This window comes from Chelonia mydas, chromosome 5, assembly GCF_015237465.2.
Source record: "Chelonia mydas isolate rCheMyd1 chromosome 5, rCheMyd1.pri.v2, whole genome shotgun sequence".
Lineage (NCBI taxonomy): Eukaryota > Metazoa > Chordata > Testudines > Cheloniidae > Chelonia > Chelonia mydas.
This window is the reverse complement of record NC_051245.2, coordinates 34,170,991-34,194,255: the sequence shown is the minus strand read 5'-3', so window position 1 is coordinate 34,194,255 and position 23,265 is coordinate 34,170,991. Positions and strand designations below refer to the sequence as shown.

The window sequence follows — 23,265 nt, the reverse complement described above, 5'->3', positions numbered from 1 at the left end:
ACCTGCATGAGGGGCTGTAGTTTGTTGCAGTGAGCAAAATTCTTAAATCAATATATTGGCCACCAAAAACAAATATTCTTCACTATGAACTTAATGACTTCTCTATGGGGCCTCTCTAGCACAAAGTAAAAGGGGGGGAGGAGGAGGCTTCCAATCTTCTACCCCCAGCCACATAATGTTGCTCTCTTTGTCTTCTTTTCCCATTCCTCTTCTGCCCCTCCTATGCCTACCTGCTGGTGATGTCAGGTTCCTCCTTCTGGGCCCTTACAGAGGGATTGGAGGTTCCTTCCCCTTCTCACAGAGGAGGGATGTTTCTCTTGGCAGGGGTAGCAAAGTTCTTCCTCCTCTGACTGGGAGATGTCTGACAGAAAATTCCCTCCACTTCTTCATTCCTCCATGGTGAGGGGACTGAAGGTCAGGATTGCTGCTGACATGATCTGTTGTCTCATGCTAGATCAGAACATCTTTTGTAAGTGCTGCTTGGAGTCTTAGTCACAGCTTTGTACTGAGAAACATCCAAAATGGAGCACGGAATAAAGTGCTCTCACTGCACCAACTGGGGAGTCACTAGGCCTTCACGTGGGACCGGGGAAGGGGGAGAATTAACCTCTTTCTATTTTTCATTTGTCCAGTTTTAGTTTCATTTTTAATTTCCATCAACTTAATCTCTTCTCTCTCCTGCCACTCCCAAATTCCAATACATCCAGTTTTGGGGTTTATTTCACTACTTGCTATTTTACATACTGCAAGAAGAAATAGTTTATACCCCTAGACAGCTAAAGAGGGACTAACGTGACTTAATATTCTTGAGTTTGAGTTGGAAGTACTCCTATTCTGAACCTCTGTAGAGCCAGCTGATCAAAGAACTAAACCTAGTAAAAATGCCATCCCGGGTTTTTGATGTGACTGCGTAAGCTTCTGCACACCTCTGACCAGGCAATGTCTGTAGATCATATAGTGATTAAGGTCATTTAAAGGTGTTCTTTAAAAAATGTGGGTGGGGAATAAATGTTGATTCCTGAAGGCTTACAGCACAGACCGTGACCATGTTTTGTTCCAGGGCTCTATCCAGTATGCATGAATTGGGGAAAGCATTCTTCCCTCCTTCTCTCCTCCCCCTCCCTCCCCCCCCCCCCCCCCCCCCCCCCCCCACACACACAACTGCTTTACCTCCCCTCAACCTCCCTGCCTTGGTGAAAATGAAATGAAACAAAATTTGCACTCTCTGGAGTTAGGGAGCTGGCCAGAGAATAAAGGGCCAGTTGTGCCTTGCTTAAAAGTAGGATCAGGGCAGAAGAGGCACACTGGACAACTTAAGATGTCTCAAAACTGTTTAAAGAGTCCTATTTTTGGAATATTTTATACTAGATACACAGCCAGTGAACAGCTGAGGGTGGAAGGAAATTCTGATTATTCAGTCCTTCTCTGCGCTTATGAACATGTACTGTGGCAATCTTCAGCTAAGGGCCATGAAGCCTAGAAAGCAGCCTGTGGTTAAACAATTTAAAAACAAACAAACCTATAACCTTCTGACTTGCTGCATGTTTGCTCTTTCCTTTTGAGCACTTATTTCTCTCTGATGGAAAATGCTTGCGGATAGTCTTTCTGATTTAAATTTCTGAATTTTCCTGTGTAATATTTTAATTTTATTCCTTTTGCTAGCGGGCCTGCCTTTTGCAATTCTCACTGCGAGGCATATCCCCTTCCAGAGAGGAGTTTTCTGTAATGATGAATCCATCCAGTACCCTATCAAAGATGACACCATTTCTTATCCATTGTTAGCAGGAATAATTGTTCCTTTCAATGTAATCGTTGTAAGTTAAACCTATTTTTCTCCATTACGTTCAATTTAAGTAAGTGGGAGTGGGGGTGTATGAATGATTTACTACTAGATTAATACATTGGTAAAGCAGTGCATTCTTCTTAAAAACAAGGATAAACCCCACTGTCCTTACTCCAAGTGGAGTTAGAGTAACATAAGTGGTGTTTGGGTCAGGGTACCTAAAGGAATTTATTAATTGGGGCTAATAAGAAACCTACCAGAGAGCGAACATGTTGGTATGACAGTGACATACATATTTTGATTATAGATGTCTTATTCACATTGCAGGCATTGCGGGACTAATGTCTCCTTTTCATAGTTGCGAATATACATGTTAAACCAGAAAGTAAAATGTACTGCAACCTTGTATGTTATCTGAGAGTGTCTCTAAAATATCAGAGCTTGAGGCAACCGCTTCAATTTAAGTAATAATTTGCCACCCAGTGGTCTGATGCTTCTACATAGAGAAACAAAGCTGTAAATTCTGACTTCTGAAGAGTAAAACACAGTGGCTACCAGTCAGAATTGATTGCAAACAGTAGCTTGTAGAATAGTTATAACTTAATTTACACCAAATAAGCAGGATGGGTGAATAAGAGTGGGTTCTTCAAGTACTATTACATTTGGTATTTTGTTTACATCAAGGGTAAAATTTGGCTTGATGCAAAAGACTACCATCAGCATAAATAGTTATAACCCTGGTTATAGTTAACGCTGCCTGCTCTAGAAGCAGTTCAAGGCTTTTAACAGTTTTAAAGCAAGGCTCATGGAACTCCCTTAAATTTTTTGTCCAGCTTAAATGTGGCTGTGTAGTCACAGCACCAGCTCTGGGAGAGAGCTCTCCCAGCGTTGTAAAAAAACCTACTCTTACGAGGGGAGTAGCTCCCAGTGCTGAGAGCACTATCTACACTGCCACTTTACAGCGCTGAAACTTGCAGCGCTCAGCGGTGTGTCTTTTCACACCCCTGAGCGAGAAAGTTGCAGCACTGTAAAGTGGCAGTGTAGACAAGGTCTTAACAATTGACTGAATGAGAAGTAGGACTGAGTGGACTTGTAGGCTCTAATGTTGTACATTGTTTTGTTTTTGAGTGCAGTTATGTAACCAAAAAATCTACATTTCTAAGTTACACTTTCACGATAAAGAGATTACACTACAGAACTTGTATGAGGTGAATTGAAAAATACTATTTCTTTTATCATTTTTACAGTGCAAATATTTGTAATAAAAATAATATAAAGTGAGCACGGTACACATTGTATTCTGTAAAAAGAAAAGGAGTATTTGTGGTACCTTAGAGACTAACAAATTTATTTGACCATAAGCTTTCGTGAGCTACAGCTCACTTTATCGGATGCATCGGATGCTTAAGCTCAAATAAAATTGGTTAGTCTCTAAGGTGCCACAAGTACTCCTTTTCTTTTTGCGAATACAGGCTAACACGGCTGCTACTCTGGAACATTGTATTCTGTGTTGTAATAGAAATCAATATATTTGAAAATGTAGAAAAACATCCAAAAATATTTAATAAATTTCAACTGGTATTCCATTGTTTAACAGTGCGATTAATCGTGATAAATTTTTTTGAGCTCATCATGTGAGGTAACTGTAATTGATGGACAGCTGTAGCCTTTTGGTCCTTTTGTAAAGCACAAGTATGTTCTTGAAATGCTTGAATTAAAAACTGCATATGTCTGAGGGTGCTCTAAATTAAAATCTGAAAGGGTATAGATAAATATAAAGCTTAGAATTGTGAAAATCACTTTTTTTGAGTGGATAAATTGTTAAAGGTAAAAGGGACCATTATGATCATTTTAGTTTTTTAGCGTACATAAGAGTCCCGCATAAAACTTTACTTTTAGTTGCACCAGCACATTATTTTTTGATAATATAAAGATCTCCTCCGATCTTCATCTTTAAGATAAGTGTCAGAGCTGTGACTAGTGGCCAGGTTTGCCATCTTCCAGTCCAGCACCTTATCACCTGGACCTTTCCTGCTGCTCTAGAAGCACACCTTTTGAGTATGGGACCACTCCATGCTTAACTTTAAGCATGTGCATTTGTGGGAGGTTTTGTGGGGGGGGGGGGGGGAAGGGAGCCCCTTGATGAGAAGGACTTCTGGACACTGATAAAACATCATTTCTGGCAAACTTGTAAAGTAGCAGGTTTTTTCTGATCCACTTTCTAGTGATGTCAGCAGCCATCTTATAAGGGGGTGAACAACTTCCCACCAGATTGATTTTTTTTTTTTTTTTTTTAAACCGGCTTAGCAGGAGGAAGCACTAATGTTATAACCAAATTATGTTGTCTTGGCTTTTTTCTGGTTCTGTTAATTTCTCCTCAGACTGTGTATACAATTTTACTAAAGGAGGAAGGTGGTTCCAGGGCCCTGCTCTGATTTCTCTTTACACTGATGTAGCCCCATTAACTTCAGTGGGGTTCTAGTTCTCAGCAGGATGAGATCAGAATCTCAGCCAGTGTCCACAATAAGATAACCTTTACTTGCTTTCACAAATAGTCACTTTTTGAAAGCCACTGCCACCAGCTGTTCAAGAACTGCTCATTGTAATTTAAATCCCCCCCCCCCCCGCCCCATATGCAACTTGTTGGCTGTGTGAGGAGAAACTTTTCACTAAGAGCTTTCAGAACCCTGGACTAAACTCTGCTCTGTTTTGCCGGTGTAAATCGAAGTAACTCCTTTGATTTTTAATGTCTTTTAGTGGCACAGGGAACAGAATTTGAGCTGCCAGCACAAAGCAAAATGAGTACAGCTTTCATTAAATACAACCTTCATCTTTAATATTTAAGTCTTCAGTGTGTGTGTGTGTGTGTGTGTGTGAGTGTGTGTTATCCTAACTTAAATAAAAGGGGATTTTAAACCTATAACTGGAGTGCCTTTGTGTGTTTGTATGTAATAACACCCTGTACTTCGCTCCCTCTTCCCCATGGGCCTTCTGTGCCCCATGCTCACATACTTTCACACAAAGGCCCCCAGTCAGTCACCATCCTTCCAGATAAAAACGGGATCTCTGAGGGTCTGATCCAGCACCAATTTGAGTCCATGGAAAGATTCCCAACTGACTTCAGTGGGCATTTGGATCAGGCCCCTAAACAGCACTACTGGGCCTTTCTTTACTGGTTCCCAGAATCAGTCAAATTCTCAAGTACATGTCTGACTTCTAGCATAGAAGTAGTTCCATTTCTGAAGTTAGACGCTTGCTTAAGTACATTGCTGAAGTGGGGCCTGTTCAGGGAAATGCTGCGTAGCATTTCCAGCCCAGGACAATCAGACAGCAAGACACAAAGTCTGGGAATTGCAATAATGCTTTACTTGTATTATAGCAATTTGAAATAAATTTTCTTTTAAAGGGTAATACATTACTATTGTAGTAGTAATTGGCTTCTGAAATATTGGGGCTACAATTCACAGATGGTAAAATGTGAGGGAAGAGTCTGTTTTTGAAGGTTTTTTTTGTTCTTGTATTGCCATGTTTAGGTCTGTAATCGAGTGACCAGAGAGATTGAAGTGTTCTCTAACTGGTGTTTGGATGTTATAATTCTTGACATCTGATTTGTGTCAGTTTTATTCTTTTACGTAGAGACTGTCCCTCTGCCATGTCCAGTCGGAGAACACTTCAATCTCCCTGGTCACTCGATTACAGACCTAAACGTGACAATACTACAACAAAAAAAACCTTCAAAACCAGACTCCAACAAGAAACTGCTGAATTGGAATTAATTTGCAAACTGGACACCATTAAATTAGGCTTGAATAAAGACTGGAAATGGATGGGTCATTACACAAAGTAAAACTATTTCCCCATGCAGATTTTTCCCCTACTGTTACTCACACCTTCTTGTCAACTGTTGGAAATGGGCCATCCTGATTATCACTACAAAGTGTTTTTTTTTCTCCTGCTGATAAAGCTCACCTTAACTGATCACTCTCGTTATAGTGCGTATGGCAACACCCATTTTTTCCATGGGGGGTGTGTGTGTGTGTGTGTGTATGTGTATGTAATCTTCCTACTTTATTTTCCACTGCATGCATCCGATGAAGTGGGTTTTAGACCACGAAAGCTTATGCTCAAATAAATTGTTAGTCTCTCTAAGGTGCCACAGGTGGTACTCGTTCTTTTTACTGATAGACTAACACGGCTACCACTCAGAAACCTGTCAAAAGTTTTGTCGTTCAGGTTCCAGTGTTGGCAAAGCCTAACTTACATCTTGCTCTGATGCTGAGTGTAAAAATTGTCAGTCTTGTACACATGGTTGATCATCCATTGCCTTACATCTTGTAGCTACTTACATCTGTACAAAGTGGGTATAAATCAGAGTGGCAGCATTTTACAGTTATTTTGCACAGGTCTAAACAACTAGACAAAGTGCAAAGCAGTAGAGAATGAAGCCCTGCTTTTCTTAATCCTTAAAAGTGTGTTTTCAGAAATAGAACAATACTGTGTTTTGTTAATTAGCATCATTCAAACTATTTTCAGTCATTTTCTAAACAGCTTTTCCATATGTGCGTGAAAGGAAAAAACTTCCCATTATGTTAGTCGCGTTAGTGGGATGAGTCTCTTTTTGTTCATGGGATTTTTTTCAGTAGGTTGACTATTGAAATCCAACATTTCTGCTTCTTTCTCCCCAGTAACTGCGTAGATAGTGACATTGGATTAAATAGTTTTATATTTATAACAAAATCACTTTTTACCAATTTCCCACAAGAGACTGAAGTGCATGGAGAAAACACTGAAAACCTCTTGGCTTTATGAACACACGAGAGAATAATCTTTGTTCTACGACTACGATGCCAAAAATAGAAAAAATTCAGAAGCATGAAGCATTCTCCTCAACTATTGTTATTAAAACTTAGCTTCCTAGAGGAAGCCTGTCTTTAACGATTCTGTTTAACTGAGGAATAGGAGGTTCCCATTTTACATAATTGGCCTTTAGTACCCCTGGCACAAGTATTCAGATTCAGCCTTTTCAATTAAGTTTGTGACGTCTGAAAACCATGCTTCTGGCACAGCTGATAATTTCCATTCAGAAGAAGGCTAAGAATGAACAGACAGTTTTTACTTAAAATTAAATGTCTCTTGGGAAGTGGCTACTCATCAAGTTGAGTATGAAGTAGTGTGGGAAAGGTGGGGTTTTTTGTTTTTCTCTGAGAAAAGAGACTCCAGTTTCCAGTTTTTTCTATGAAAACCATCTCCATTACAACTGAATATATAAGGCAGAGAATGAGAACAAACTATCCTGTTTACCTGAAAGCTGTTTAAAATTATGTTGGCTCAGCCTTTGGAATTTATACTTCTGAGTGATTCCCAGAAAATCTTTGCTGCTTCTCGCAGCTTAACAATTGTACAAGGTTTAAAACACGAAATTACACAAATGTTGATGTAGTTGAGACTTATGACAACTGTTGATGATTTTTTCTCTAAGGAGACATAGGTGTGTTTCTCTATTTAACTTGTCTTTATCTCTGTTTTTCAGATAATCGTAGGAGAAGCCCTGTCTGTCTATTATAACCATTTGCACTCGAATTCGTTTGTTGGAAATAACTACATAGCCACTATTTACAAAGCCATTGGGACCTTCATTTTTGGTGCGGCAGCTAGCCAATCCCTGACGGACATTGCCAAGTACTCCATAGGTAGACTACGTCCCCACTTCCTGGCTATATGCCAACCGGATTGGGCACGAGTTAACTGCAGTTTAGGTTACATTGAAAACTTCCCATGTCAAGGAGACAAAGTAAAAGTTAATGAGGGAAGGTGAGTAACCTACTGTACTTTGGTCTTGATATTTTCTTGTATTGTAAATCCCTGGAGACAATGAGGGTTTGATGGGTTGATTTCTCCTATTACATGCTCCATGAGTCCATTGGAATGGATTTAGTGATCTAATAGACATACAGTGAACCTCCAAGGCACATGCTCAGGCACTAGACTATCTTCCTTTTATCTCTCCTCCTCTTCCCCTAAACCCAGGGGTGAAAGTAAGGGGGTACGGGCCGGTACGACGTACTGGTAAAAGGTAGCCGCTAGGACCAGCCTGTACCGCTGACTTTAAAGTGCTGACGCAGCAGCGCTTTAACATCGCTGCCCCTTTTGCGCCCCTGCCGGGTCCCTACCAGCAGGGTTGCCAACGGGTGGCCCAAAAGGGGCAGTGACGACCCAGCTGGGAGGCGCAAAAAGGGCAGCGATGTTAAAAAGCTGCCGCGGTAGCACTTTAATATCGCTGCCCCTCCCCCCCCCCAGCCACTGACGGGGGCGGGGGAGGGGAAAAGAAATAGCTGCCCCAGGGCCACGATTTAAAAGGGCCCGGGGCTCTGGCCACCTCTGCCGCTACTGCGGCTGCGCCGGCCAGAGCCCCAGGCCCTTTTAAATCTCCACTGGAGCCACGGGCAGCGCAGGATGCTGGAGCCCCACCCCTTCCGCGTGAGGCCTCGCTCCTTTCGGGGGGGCCAGAGCGGTCCTGTACTGGTAAAATCTGCATTTTACTTTCACCCCTCCCTAAACCCATACATTTATTCTTTATAAGCTATAGGAATAGGACTTCAGTTTGCACACAAACTTCTGTCTTCATTGTGTTTCCTTCATCAATTTTGGGTGACCAGAAATGTGCACCAGCCCTTAAATTGGCAGTTTTGGGGCAGTCAAATAAGATCCGTTTGGAAAGGAAAACACTGTATATTCTTCCTGAGTGAATAACTAAGTCTGAAAGCTGCCTTCCCAAGCTTTTTGGGGAAGTGGACTTTGAGAAAGGGAGAGAAATTGATTCATATTTAAAATAGAAGAATAAGTTAATCAAAAACAGATGTATCCGTATAAAATATGCAACAGTCAAGAGGATAATGGACAAAATGCACAACACTATCAAGCCCAAATAACTCTTTTTAACAAACGTTTAATATCCAGTGAAATTAAGAGGTGAAAAGAGAAACAAATTAATAGAAACAGATGTGCTGTGACATGCTTCAAAAGTGACCCGTATTTGTTCCCCCTCCTCCCAGTGTCCTGTAATCTGACATCTGTCTGAGGAATGTCCTCAAAAATAGCAAATAATGTTAAATGTCGAAATTTTAGACTTAGTTTGAAGTATTTTTCAGAATAAACAATCCTGGTATTAAAATGGCTCAAACTCCCAGCAAGTCCTTCTTGTTCTATATACTTGGAATGATTGCAGTTAGGGAACTTTACCAACTGACTTCTCTTTTTTAAAAAACAACAAAAAACCCCCAAAAACCTGGAAACTTTTTTTTAATAGGGGAGAATTTCTTCACAGATTGAAGAATTTCTACATCTCTTTAGTTCCATCATTCCACTTCTGCGTTAGCCAGCTTTCCCAAAATCTCAGTCCCCTTCAGAGCTCTTATAATACCCATATGGTCCCCTTACAACTGGGGAAAAGTGTAGTGACTTGAATACATTTGGGACCATGTTCTGCCCTTTGACACATGCACCACATCCATTAAAGTCCCTGGAAGCTGTACATACATTAGATAATAGTACTTGATCCCTGACTTGGAAAATTGTTTTTGTTTATAATAAATTTTGTTTGTAATAGTATGAACAGCACTTCATTAAATACATACTCCATAGATAAACCACAGCTTACTCTGTTGAGTGAGTTGTAGAGTAGATGACTTTTTTGCTTTATATTCAGGGCTGGTTTCTTTCTGATTGATTATATTGTGGCCAAAGACCATCTTTGTTCAGTTTGCGTGAGCTGATTCGGGCCATAATTCTTGGACAGGGCTTATCTGCTGTGAGTAGCTTTGTTTAGTCCGAATACCCATTCTTAAATGATCACCCCAATATCTCCTTCCAGAAAGGTCGGTCGGTCTGTCTGCGTCCTCCATGACTGCCTACTTCAGGCAGAGAAAAGGCATCAAAATCCCATTTTCATGAAAATCTTTGTCTTTGAAACTCTTTATAAGGCTTTGGCTTCTTTTCTAGGAACACTGACTAGACACCTTTTCCAAAGAACTCTGACTTACAGGAGAAGAAGAAGCTTAAACAGCAGGAATAATTTAAAAGGAATTGCCTTTTTCTTTAATTTTCTGCCCAAGGGTACTTTTTGCATGTGTGTGTATTTGTACTTAACTTTGTTATAAAGGTCAATAAAACGGAGGAATAGAAGTGTCTTGAGGTTAAATGGGAGCAGAAGCAAGATTTTGGCAGTATGGTATCTTGTCCGCTTTGCTTTAGTTAAATACAAAACCAAAAAATTGCAACAGCCAAAAACTAAGTCTCAAGTTCATATCAAGCAAGGGAAGGGAAGTCATATGTAATGTGTAGGCTCTGCAAGCTCACATTTCTCTAGATCAGTTTTCTCCTTCGTATGACCTTCCTCCACTTGAACTATTTGTGTCTATAGTTGTAACATTTGACCATTGTTGCTCAAAATAAGATTTGTTACACGGGACACTTACTTTTGATGTTCTACATCTACACAGAAAAATAGATGGGTTGTATTTGAAACTTAAACTTAGAACTCTGGTGTCTTTCCAAGCAGAATGGGGTGGGGGGGAAGCTGCACAGACTCTGCCTATTGAAGGAGAATGTACTAAGGGTTTAGTTGCATTCAGCACAGACCAGGGTCTAAATGCAGCTGTGGTATAACTCCTTTGACTTCTTCAGTGGGATTTGCTCAGACAGTGACTGAACTGGCCTCTCCTTTGAGAAATTGCACAAATTGTCAGTCATGCACCTAGGCATAGGCATTTGTGAGGGCCAATAACCTAAAAATCAGATCCTAACAAGTCATTAAAGCATTTGTCTATGCTACAGCAGCTCAGCTATGTGTGGGCTGCATGTGTGCCACTAACACCATAGTGAAGATGCTTCCATCCATGTGGTTAATCCACCTCTCGAGCAATGGTAACTAGATTGACAGAAGAATTCTTCTGCTATCAACCTACTCATGTCTACACAAGTGTAGACCAGGCCTAAGACTTTAGCAGGCAGACTGCAGTTACAAAATCCTGACTTGCACCCACAGAGAATCATAGAATATCAGGGTTGGAAGGGACCTCAGGAGGTCATCTAGTCCAACCCCCTGCTCAAAGCAGGACCAATCCCCAACTAAATCATCCCAGCCAGGGCTTTGTCAAGCCTGACCTTAAAAATATCTAAGGAAGGAGATTCCACCACCTCCCTAGGTAACGCATTCCAGTGTTTCACCACCCTCCTAGTGAAAAAGTTTTTCCTAATATCCAACCTAAACCACCCCCACTGCAACTTGAGACCATTATTCCTTGTTCTGTCATCAGCTATCACTGAGAACAGTCTAGATCATCCTCTTTGGAACCCCCTTTCAGGTAGTTGAAAGCAGCTATCAAATCCCCCCTCATTCTTCTCTTCCGCAGACTAAACAATCCCAGTTCCCTCAGCCTCTCCTCTTAAGTCATGTGTTCCAGTCCCCTAATCATTTTTGTTGCCCTCTGCTGGACTCGTTCCAATTTTTCCACATCCTTCTTGTAGTGTGGGGCCCAAAACTGGACACAGTACTCCAGATGAGGCCTCACCAATGTCGAATAGAGGGGAATGATCACGTCTCTTGATGTGCTGGCAGTGCCCCTACGTATACATCCCAAAATGCCATTGGCCTTCTTGGTGATTAGACACACAAACATAGCCATTCAAATTAACAGTGGAAATTTGCTACTGTATGATCTAGCTAAGTGAGTGACTGAAATATCAAGTCTTGGGGCTGTCTGTGCTTGTGAAGTTTGTGGTTGTGGTGTGGGTGGAACCTGAAAGCCTTGTGTGTGCAAAGGCCAGATACTTCAGACAGCTGAACTGAAAAATCTGTTTTCTTATGGAGCCCGAAATATACTCCAGCTATAAAATACACCTGACGTATATATTTAGTGAGACACTCATTCTAAGCATTTTCCATTTCAAAGTATTCATAACTAGCTTGTTGAAAGATAATGGAAAATAGAGAAGACTAAAAGTTTTTCATAGTGTAATCCATTCAGTATTCCAAGTACTAAGTCTTAGTGACTGTCATAAACATACATAATATCAGAATCCAGTATATTTCTTTTGGACCTCTAGCTGTTTGAGGACATTAGATGTAGTATGTGGATGCAACCTATTGCATCTGCCTTGGTACCTCATACTATTGATCTAACAATGCTCATTAAGTGGAGTTTTAAAGACAGCATAGCTTTAGGAAGTTTTCCGTAACTGCCATTATTTTATTCTATTTTTCAGACTTTTTTGCCATATTTTATTAGGCATAAGGGCCCAGTGGGGTTAGAAATATTGTAAAATGTATAATTTCTCTTTGGGGGGAGAAGGGGGAGAGAATAATCTCTGTAGACAAAAACCCATTTATCAAATAATCCGAATGTCCTTTCACTGACTGTGGATTGTGCCTTTCCAGGACTGAAAAAAGATGTAACTGCATGTTGAAATCTTGTCCATACTTACAGGTCTCTAGAGTTAAAAGTTTAAAAGTCTTTAAAACCACATGGAGTCCCACATCTCCCTTTGGCTTAAACATCTGTTTGTTCTAAAACTCTATTTGAATGCAAACCTTTCCAGGAAGCTAATACAGTATACAAGTCTAATAATACAGACCTATCCAATGGAGTCTCTATTTACAAAGTATGTGTGTATTTTTAGCATATTTAAAACAGTATTGTTTCTCTTGCATAGAAAACTGAGTTCTGTAGCTCTTCTACTTTAAAAAAAAAAAAAAAAAGTAATCGTAGCTCTTTTTAGTGTTTTACAGTTCTGACATTCAATAAATAGAACTAATAAAACCAAAAGTTGTACTTCGTCCCCTTCTAGTTACAAAAACTTTAAAAAAAAAAAAAAAAAAAAAAAGCGTTTTTGACTGAAGCGTCTAGTGTGCAAACTTTTCACAACATACACAAATTATACGTATTGTGCGTATGCACACCATTGTATTCGTGCTTGTATGTGTCTAGATACTGTACTGACATAAGAATAAGGAAATAAGAGTGGAAGCTCTTCTTTGGACTGTAATTTTCTTAGCCACTATTTTTGGCATAAAATGTTGGTTTCACTAGAGTGAAAAAGGCATAATGGAGTCATCATTTATAGCTTACATTCTGCTCTGTGCAGCCTCAAAATCAGCAGCAAAATTCCCATTGAACTCCAGGTGGGTCAGGATTTTATCCATGGTGTCTTGCCAGGTTCTGCACAGCCCTGTATTGGATTCCCAGCTACTATTTCTTTTCCATATTTCATAGATTTAATGGTCTCAATCTTCAAGAATACATAAGGCCTTGTTCTCTGCTTTGGTTAAGGAGCACCCTGATGGGAGGGGTACGAGGTTGCGCTAAATCTCACATTTGTGCTCCTCCCTCCCCCTCCTGATCTTGGGGCTGCCAGGTGCACTGCTGGTCCTTAGGTGCACGTTAGAGGCAGTAGTGTAAATTGGACTGCTTTAAATGCAGATGAAGTCCTGGTCAGGAAATCAGTTGTGTGTGGGCTGGGATTGCCCCCTGGCCTCCTACTGATACTGGCAGAAAAGTGAGGGTTATCATAGGAACCTCTCTGCCACTAAAAAGACCCTCTTAGCCAGCAGAAGTACTCGTAGGGCTGGATTCTACTTGGAGTGTGGGCACCCTGCACCTGTGAATCTGCCACAAGGCTGTTATAGGACTGTGCGAATTTCATACTGCCTGCCTGTTTCTAAATGCATCCTGTCAAAGCTAGTGGGCCTGAAATAACGTAACTTTGTTATAAAGGACCCTCCTTGCCCCTCCTGCTGAGGAAGCAGTGCAAAGAGATAACATAAGGAAAAATAAATACTGGTTTAGAAACTTGGCCAATGCAAATATAAAAAGGTGAAAAGGATCTGGAGGACATGGTAACAAATGAGCAACTGCTGATCTTTTCCAAAAACATGTAAAGGTGGAGAGAATTGGCTGGCAGGGCATATTGCAGTAGAGGAGAGTGTGCTGCTGCTCGACAAGACATGACTGAGATTATTAAAAGGTAGGTGAGGATCAGTACTCAGGTGACCACTAAGACACAGCTCAAGGAGTTCTTGAATGTAGCTTAATCCTATCCCATATAGTCATCAAAAAATAAAGTGGCAGCCTAGTCAGTCCATCCATTTTATAGCAGGGATCCTTATATTGTATGACTTAGAGGACAAGGATTTTGCCAAAAAAATCCTCCTGTTACTGTTGAATTATGCTCCAGAATTTAAACTGTCATTTAAAAAAAATACATCCTTTCTAGCCTTTATGGTATCTGAGGGAATATTCAAACAAACTGAACATAAACCCATGCAGCGATGTTGTCTGGAATCTGCAGCCAACCTAAAACGATCGCTCTGGGAGGTGTGAGCCAGTCTAGTCAGCTTTGTAAGGTGTTTTTAGCTCCTAAAATCAAAGATGACAACTTAATGTCAACATGCAGCCATTCCACTCCTAATGACTTGAGCAGAAATATATGTCTAATGTGCTTACCCCAAAATGGCTTCAGATGCAGGGTAGCTTACCGAAAGATCCAGCTGCCAAAATCTCCAGCCTCCTCCTGACAACTTCTTCAGTGCATTTGTGCTGTCAGTGCTAATACGAAATAGGACACTGGAAAGCTGGAGGCTGAGGGTCTTTGCATATGTTTACCAACAGTTGGTGAGATTTTCAAAAGTGCTTAAAAGAGTTAGGAGCACAAGACCCATTGTTCTTTCCCCCCCGCCCCCCCGACCAATGGAACTTGTGTTCTTAATTACCTTAGGTGCTTATGAAAATATCCACCCTGCACACTTGATATGACTTCTACCCTTTTGACTCACTGCATTCCTTTGTTTGCAGGAACTTACTTCAGAACCCTCTTCAGACAGATTTTTGATATTTCAGAAAGCTACATGCAAAAGACTCTGGTAAAGCTGTGTGAGGATGAAGGGCAGTGTAGGAACGATACATCATAGTCCTGCCGTGACGGTAGGGGACCAGACTAGATGACTCTCAAGGTCCTTCCAGTCCTGATTATTTTTATTAATAAATGGTGACTTTACAGTGTACTTGATGATAAAAGACAACTCTTAATCAGATTGAAATATTACTGGGGTTGGGGGTGGGGGTGTGTGTGTGTGTGTTTTTTTTTTTTTTCTTTTTTTTTAAACTGAATAGTAGAAATGAAGAACTGGAAGGAACCTTGAGAAGTCGTACAGTCAGTCTCCCTTTCCTTCCCTTCGCTCCCCCCTTCCTGCCCCTTGATACTGAGGCAGGACCAGGGATACCTAAATCATCTCTGACCGGTGTTTTGTCTAACCAGTTCTTAATCTCTCATGATGTGTGTTGCACAATCTCCCTTGGTAACTTATTCCACAGCTAACTATCATTATAGTTAGCTGTATCTCCTCCAGCCCCCAAATATCTAACCTAAATCTCTTAGTGAAGATTAAGTCCATTGCATCTTGTCCTACCTTCAGTGGACATGGAGAACAAATGATCACTGTCCACTTTATAACAGCCCTTTACTCAGTCATCTTTTCTCAAGGCTAAATATGCCCATTTTTTTTACCTTTCCTCATAAGTCAGGTTTTCTGTCTTTAATAATTTTTGGTGCTCTCCTCTGGATTTTCTACAGCTTGTCCACATCTTTCTTTAGGGTGGTACCCAAAACTCTGTGATCTCACTAGTGATGAGTAGAGAGGCCCAATTACCTCCTGTGTCTTACATATGACACTGCTGTTATTACATCCCAGAATATTAGCCTTTTTACAGCTGTACCACATTGTTGGCTCATGTTCAATTTGTGATCTACTGCAACACCCAGATCCTTTTCTGTAATACTAGTGCCTAGTCAGTTATTTCCCATTTTGTGTTTGTTTAAAAATTTTTTTCCTTCCCAAGTGTAGTTTTTGTAGCCATTTTAATTTTAAAAAAAGCCCTGTTGCTACTTGAACTTTCTCATCTCAACACTTACTAGAAAACTATATATAAAAATGTGCAACTAATTTTAAACCAGCTTCATTTTAGCAAAAGAAAGGAAACTAGATACCTCTGAGTAAAATAAGGAAAAGCTTCGAAGCAAACTACAGTCATTTTCCTAAAGATAGAAAAGCCACCTTTTTGTAAACTAATCTAGAGAGAGAGAATTTGTCTTTTGGGTGGTGGTTCTGTGTATAAAAATATTATAATTGTAGTTTGCTTGATATAGAGACTCTTTGTTTTTAAGATGATGTTTTGTTTACTTTCGACTATCCTAGTTAAAGATAAATCATTGGAACCGAAAGAAACCCTCAGTTAAGGGGTGAATTCAGCTTGTGACAAACATTGGTCCTTTTTAACAAACACTGTGTCTACATGGATGAGCACGGATGGAGGCAGATTGATGCTTGGTAATGGATCATAGATTTTTGCGATGGGATGAGTGTGCAAAGAAGCAATATTATGCAAATTGATTGCATCTCTGTTGGGGGAATCTATTGCAGGATACCACATTTCATGTACAGAGGTAACCTTTAAGATCCTATTTGCAGATTGTCAGTCTTTATTCATAAACACTAAAGCTAATCCAATCGAATGGTGCAGTTTTAGTGTTAATACTTGGTTCTTACAGAGCACTTTTCTTCAGTAGATCTCGAAGGGCTTTCTATAAATGGTTAGCATCACTGTCTCTGTTTTACAGATGGGAAAACTGAGACACAGAGAGGTGAATGACTTGTCCAAAGTCTCAATGTGTTGCTTTTCAGGTAGGCAAGAGTAGCTGTTGCAATATGTGGTAGGGACCAGATGGTATTCACCTAGGAGTTCTGAAAGAACTTAAATATGAATTTGCAGAACTACTAACTGTGTGGTGTGCAACTTATGCCTTAAAGCAGCCTCTGCTCTAGATGACTGGAGGATAGGTAATATATAGGGCCCTACCAGATTCATGACTGGAAAAACACATCATGGACCGTGAAATCTGGTCTTTTTGTGTGTTTTTACCCCATATTATACCAATTTCACAGGGGAGACCAGAGTTTTTTTTTAAATTTGGGATCCTGACCCAAAATGGAGTTGCAGGGGAGTTGCAAGGTTATTTTAGGAGGGGTTGTGGTATTGCCACCCTTATTTCTGTGCTGCTGCCTTCAGAGCTGAGCGGCCAGAGAGTGGCAGCTGCTGACTGAGGGCTCAGCTCTGCAGGCAGCAGCGCACAAGTAAAGGTGGCAATACAATACCATAACATACCAGGCCATCCTTATTTCTGCACTGCTGCTGGCGGCAGCTCTGCCTTCGGAGCTGGGCTGCTGGTCAACAACCGCTGCTCTTCAGCTGCACAGCTCTGAAGGCAGTGCTGCTGCCTGGTGCAATGCAGAAGTAAGGGTAGTATTACCACAACCCCCCTCCCCTCCATCACAATAACCTTGTGGACCCCCCCCCAACCCCCAATTCCTTTTTGGGTCAGGACCTCTACAATTACAACACTGTGAAATTCCAGATTTAATTAGCTGAAATCATGAAATTTATGATTTTAAAAATCCTATGACCGTGAAATTGACCAGAATGGACTGTGAATTTGCTAGGGCCCTAGTAATATAACACCAATTTTAAAAAAGGCTCCAGAGGTGATCCTGGCAACTACAGGCTTGTGAGCCTAACTTCAGTACCAGGCAAATTGGTTGTAACTATAGTAAAGAACAGAATTGTCAAACACATAGATGAACATGATCTATTAGGGAAGAGTCAACATCCCTTTGGTGAGGCATAATTTCCCTTTACAAATCTATTAGAATTCTTTGAGGAGGTCAACAGGCATGTGGACAAGGGTGATCTAGTTGATATAGCATACTTGGACTTTTAGAAAACCTTTGACAAGGCCTCTTACCAAAGGCTCTTAATGTGAGTAAGCAGTCACGGGATTACAGGGATGTTCTTCTCTTGGATCAGTAACTGGTTAAAAGATAGGAAACAGAGGGTAGGAATAAATGGTCTGCTTTCAGAGTGGAGCGAGGTAGATAGTGGGATCCCCCAAGGATCTGTACTAGGACCTGTGCTGTTCAGCATGTTCATAAATGATTTGGAAAAGGGGGTAACCAGTGAAGTGGCAAAGTTTTCAGATGATACAAAACTCAAGATAGTTAAATCCAAAGCTGACTATGAAGAGTTACAAAGGGATCTCACAAAACTGGGTGATGGAGCAACTAAATGGCAAATGAAATTCAATGATTGATAAGTGCCAAGTAATACATGCTGGGAAAACTATGCTAACTATACGTTCAAAATGATGGGGTCTAAATAGCTGTTATCACTCAAGAAAGAAATCTTGGCGTCATCATGGATAGTTCTTTGAAAACATTGGCTCAATGTGCAGCGGCAGTCAAAAAAGCTAACAATGTTGGGAACCATTAGGAAGAGAATCGCTAATAAGACAGAAAATATCATAATGATATTTTGATTAAGATAATAGCATAGAGAGTACATTTGTAAAGCTTGTGGATGATACCAAGCTGGAAGGGGTTGCAAGTGCTTTGGAGAAGAAGATTAAAATTCAAAATGATCAGACCATTTCTTCAGCTTGTCCAGAAGTAAAGAAGATGAAATTCAGTAAGGACAAATGCAAAGTACTCCACTTAGGAAGGAACAGTCAGTTGCACATCTACAAAATAGGAAATGACTGCCTAGGAAGGAGTACCATGGGATCTGCGTGTCATAGTGAATCACAAGCTAAATGTGAGTCAATAGTGTAACACTGTTGCAGAATGAGCAAACATCCTTCTGAGATGTATTAGCCGGAGTATTGTATGTAGGACAAGAGAAGTAATTCTTCTGCTCTGCTCTGTGCTGATTAAGCCTCAGCTGGAGTATTGTGTCCAGTTCTGGGCTCCATATTTCAGGAAAGATGTGGACAAATTAAAGGAAGTCTGGAGAACAGCTACAAAAATGATTAAATATTTAGAAAACATGAGCTATGAGGGAGGATTGGAAAAAAATTGAGCTTGTTAGTCTAGAGAAGAGAAGATTGAGAGGAGACGTAACAGTTTTAAAGTACATAAAAGGTGGTTACAAGGGGGAGGGTGAAAAATTTGTTCTCTTTAACCTCTGAGGATAGGACAAGAAGCAATGGGCTTAAATTGGGGGCGAGGGGGGGCAGTTTTAGGTTGGACATTAGGAAAAACTTCCTAACTGCCTAACCTGCTCTTAAAAACCTCCAAGGATGGAGATTCCACAACTGTCCTAGGCAGTTTATTCCAGTGCTTAACTAGCCTGACAATCACCTGTCAGGGATGGTCTAGATCAGTGGCTCTCAAACTATTATGGGAGGAGGCGCAGGAATGTGTCAAGGGAGGTATGAGTTGTGTGCCTGTGTTTTTATTTTATGTATTTATTTGTGTTTGTATGTGTTTTTGGTGGCTGGGTTTTTTTTTTTTTTTAGTTTTTATAGAGCTCTGGCTGCTAGGGGCTCTTGCAGAAGGGCCATGTGCACCCGGGAGGCTGGGATAAAGGAGACAGCCACAGCCTCGCTGCCCTGGGGCTGGCAGCTGGAGCCCTGCCACTGGGCTCCCCCACAAAAAATTCCTCACTGGGAGGCAGTGGGGCTCTGGCTGTCAGCCCCAGGTGGCAGCAGCACTGCAGAAGTAATGGTGGCAATGGGGCACAAGTCTGCAGTGAAAAGTGATGATAAATATCACTTTTCACATTGCCACCCTTACTTTTGTGCTGCTGCTGTCACTGCACTGCCTTCAGAGTTGGGTGGCCAGCCAGCAGCCACTGCTCTCCCTTCTGTCTTCTGAGTTGGGTGGCAGCATATGTATTTGTGAGGGGTGGGGGCATAAATGACTATGGACATAAAAAGGGGACGATCAAGTAAGTTTGAAAACCACTGTTCTGGATAATACTTAGTCCTGCCTTGAGTGCAGGGGACTGGAGTAGAAGACTGAAAATATCCACCAGTCAAAAATGCAGCACCAGTCAAAGCTAATGTTGGGAATCATTAGGAAAGGGATAGATTAGACAAAAACGTCATTGCCTCTTTAGAAATCCATGGTACGGCCACATCTTGAGTATTGTGTACCGATCTGGTCACCCCATTTCAAAAAAGATATATTGGAAGTGGAAAAAGTACAGAGAAGAGCAAAAATGATTAGGGGTATGGAACAGCTTCCGTATGAGGAGAGATTAATAAGACTGGGACTAGTCAGCTTAGAAAAGAGACTACTAAGGGGGAGTATCTGAGAGGTCTATAAAATCATGAATAGTGCTAAGAAAGTGAATAGGGAAGTGTTATTTAGCCCTTCACATAACACACGAACCAGGAGTCACCAAACGAAATTAATAAGCAGCATGTTTAAAACTAACAAAAGGAAGTACTTCTTCTGACAACACACAGTCAACCTGTAGAACTCGTTGGCAGGGGATGTTGTGAAGGCCAAAAGTATAACTGGGTTCAGAAAGTAATTAGGTAAGTTCATGCAGGATATCAGTGGCTCTTAGTGACAATGGTCAGGAATGCAACCACATGCCCTGGGTGTCCTTAAAGCTCTTGATGCCAAAAGCTGGGACTGGATAATGGAATGAATCACTTGAAATTGCCTTGTTCTGTTCATTCCCTTGGAAGCATCTGATGGCTGTTGGAAGACAGGGTACTGGGCTAGTATAGCCTTTCTATGTTCTTATGATGATGACCAAATAGTGGGGAGTGGAGAGAGACTGACAGTTCCTGCTCCTCTCAGCCTCCTTGGCACTGTCTCTGCCCTTTTCCCTGGGGGGCGGGGAGGCGGTCCACTTCCAAGTCTGGTCTTCTTTGCTTCTACCTTCCTTTGTCTGAGGACGTCTCCTCCCTGGTCCTCTGCCTTGCCTATCTCCACTTGGCCCTTCTAAGAGTTGGTTCAATACCTTTTCCAAGCTATGTAAGAATTACCTGGAGGGTTGTGACATCCCCAGTACACATAATTCCCCATTTCTTACCATTCACTCCTAACACCCACCTGCTGTCCCTTCACACAGTCACTGTCCACTCCATCTGCCCCCCACCAGTCCATTGTACCTTTTGCCACCCTGACCCTCACTGGGTTGTCCACACACTGTTCTGCTTACTTAACGTCTTCCTCATATCCGAGAGAATAAGTGGGCCAAGGCTTACCAGCAGGAGCTATGAGAGTGGGAGTCTTTATTCCTCTTTTCCCTGGGCCCAGTGGAGGGAGAGTTGCTAGAATTTCTTATAAAACCTCCCATCTGTGTGTACTCTGCTGTACTAACTGGTTAAATGTGCCTTTGAATATATTTTCTTTTCACTAACTTGAGAGTTCATTTATAATTTTAGTAATAAAATAACATGAAACATAACACAATTGAAAGAGTTCATATTTTTCATATATATAGCTTGTATTCAAAACATAATAGGATTGTATAGCTAAGATCAGGATCTGAGCTTGTATTCAAAACACAACGGGGATTGTATAACAGATCAGAATCTGAGCCTGAATCTAAATCATTGTGCATATTTCATTGATCTAGACTGGATTTTTGAGGCTATTTTTTATTTATTTATTTTAAAAAGGCAAAAAAACCCCACCCCAACTATGGATAAGCACCTCTTCATAATGCCCATTTATATGAAAAAAACAAACTCTGCCTGGAGTGAGTACTGCCTGAGCTGTGTATCATAGTTACAACATGGCAGTAGCGTTCCTTTGACCCACCCTGTTAGCAAATGTTGGTGCCCTCTGAGGAGATGGTAATTGATTCCTGCTGATTCACTTTGTGCGTTGTTCTTTTCTTCTGTACATAAGGCTGGGTAGGGATAGGCAGAGAGAATTGGAACCAGGCAGAGAGGCTTCACCCGGGGAACCCCAGGAACTGATTAAGTGATATTTTGTATTTTTGTTGTTGGTAACTCAAGCAAACCCCAGGAGAGGGGTAAATTTGGATTAAATACAGAGTTTGTAGATTCATTTCAGAGCAGGCTAAGAATTCCAACTGCTTAGTCTGTCGTTTTATTTATTTCCCAAAAAACAAAAGCCCTCTTCCAGAAGGTAGAGCAGCTTAAAGTGCATCTAGGTTTGTTGGAGAAATTTTTATTTCCATCTGAAAAGAGCATTAGAGTAGAAGTTAAAACTACACTGTAATTCTATAGCATGTGCTATATGCAGGTTATAATATTTTTAGAATTTAATATAGGACTTGTGCTGCCAATTTTATGTTATGTATTATAAACTTGGCATTGCAAACATTGCATTAAAGTTTTTTTTGTTTAAAGGTCAGGTATACTGAGACTGCCATTATTAAATGTACTGTTACCATTTCTAGGAATTGCAAGTGTGTGTTCTATAAAAATGCACAGTATTGTTACTTGATCTGTCCTGAATAGACTCACTTTGAATTTAAAGGAACAGTAACTTAAATCAAACTTTTCTCTGAATGCTTAGTGCAGGTGATTCCTATGATACTACAATTAAAAATTACAGGAATTCTTAAAATTTTACTTCTCACTTAATCCATGTCACTGTTGCCTGTTATGGTTGCACAGTCAATTTGCTCTTCTGTTTTTGTGGCCCTTTCCCATACTGAGGAGGAGGTGAAGCTTTTTTTGTTTGTTTTTGTTTGTTTTTTTTTTAATCACACAAAGGCAAATGTGATTGTGAAACCACAAAAATTGGGGACTTAGTAGCAGGAGTACCTGGAATTGCTTTTAATAAGCTCTTTCATATTGCTTGGATTTCCAGTTGTCTCCCTAATGTGAATTGTAATTGGGGCATCATCTCATTGTGTCCAACTCCCTTCCTTTAGCACATTGGTTGTGAATTGAGTCTTCATCTACCAGGCCAAGCAGCCCATGATCGTAAATAGTTTTGGGGACAAGAACTTATATATATAAATTTTTTTTTCCCCTCAAGGTTATCTAGGAGTTGGTTGTCTTTTTCCCAATCCCATAAACGATGGTGCTGGCACACTTCATTTTACTATAGTTGACTCTGCTCTTCTGTTCCAAATCTTCCAGGAAAATGTTAGCGTTTATCTGCACTGTTGAAACAGCTGGACCGTCTGACTTGTGCTAGTGACTTTTTACACACATCTTCTCAATATTTTTCCTGGCCATTCTTGCAGGCAAATCTCAAATGTATTCAAACTCCCATGATCCTTCCTCTTTGGTGAAATTGCACTGGATCCTTCCTTTGACTTTTAGCTACTGTATTGATTTGATACTTTCTTTGTGCCGTGTATCATAAACAGGGTGTGTATGGGGTCTTGACAAGTGTCTAATGAACATGCTTAAGAACAGTTTAAATGCTCTTGTCTTGTGATCAGATTGGGTCTTAATATGAAGCTAGGCAGTGTGGATGGAGACAGGCCATACTAGACTAATCCATGCTCTAGCTTGTTGTCTAGGTAGACACTAGGGCCCAAATCCTCAGGGGCGTTTAGGTGCTTAGCTCCCATTGATTGATTTCCGTGGGAGTTAACTGCCTAAATATCTTTTTGAGCACCTGGGCCAAAGATCCTCAGCTGTGGAGAGCG

The 23,265-nt window shown here is 40.8% G+C and overlaps 1 protein-coding gene across 3 annotated transcripts in view; it reads left to right on the top strand.

Annotated features, from left to right (window-relative positions):
• The window catches only part of PLPP1 (phospholipid phosphatase 1), a 131,656-nt gene that overhangs the window by 48,839 nt on the left and 59,552 nt on the right, over window positions 1–23,265 (top strand). For 2 of the 3 annotated variants that reach the window (XM_037902805.2, XM_043547537.1), the window contains one exon: window positions 7,314–7,594. In XM_037902805.2, the coding sequence (XP_037758733.1) occupies window positions 7,314–7,594 (281 nt within the window). Of the gene's footprint in view, window positions 1–1,662; window positions 1,815–7,313; window positions 7,595–23,265 lie in introns of all 3 variants that reach the window. The other variant, XM_027828549.3, reaches the window with a different exon arrangement.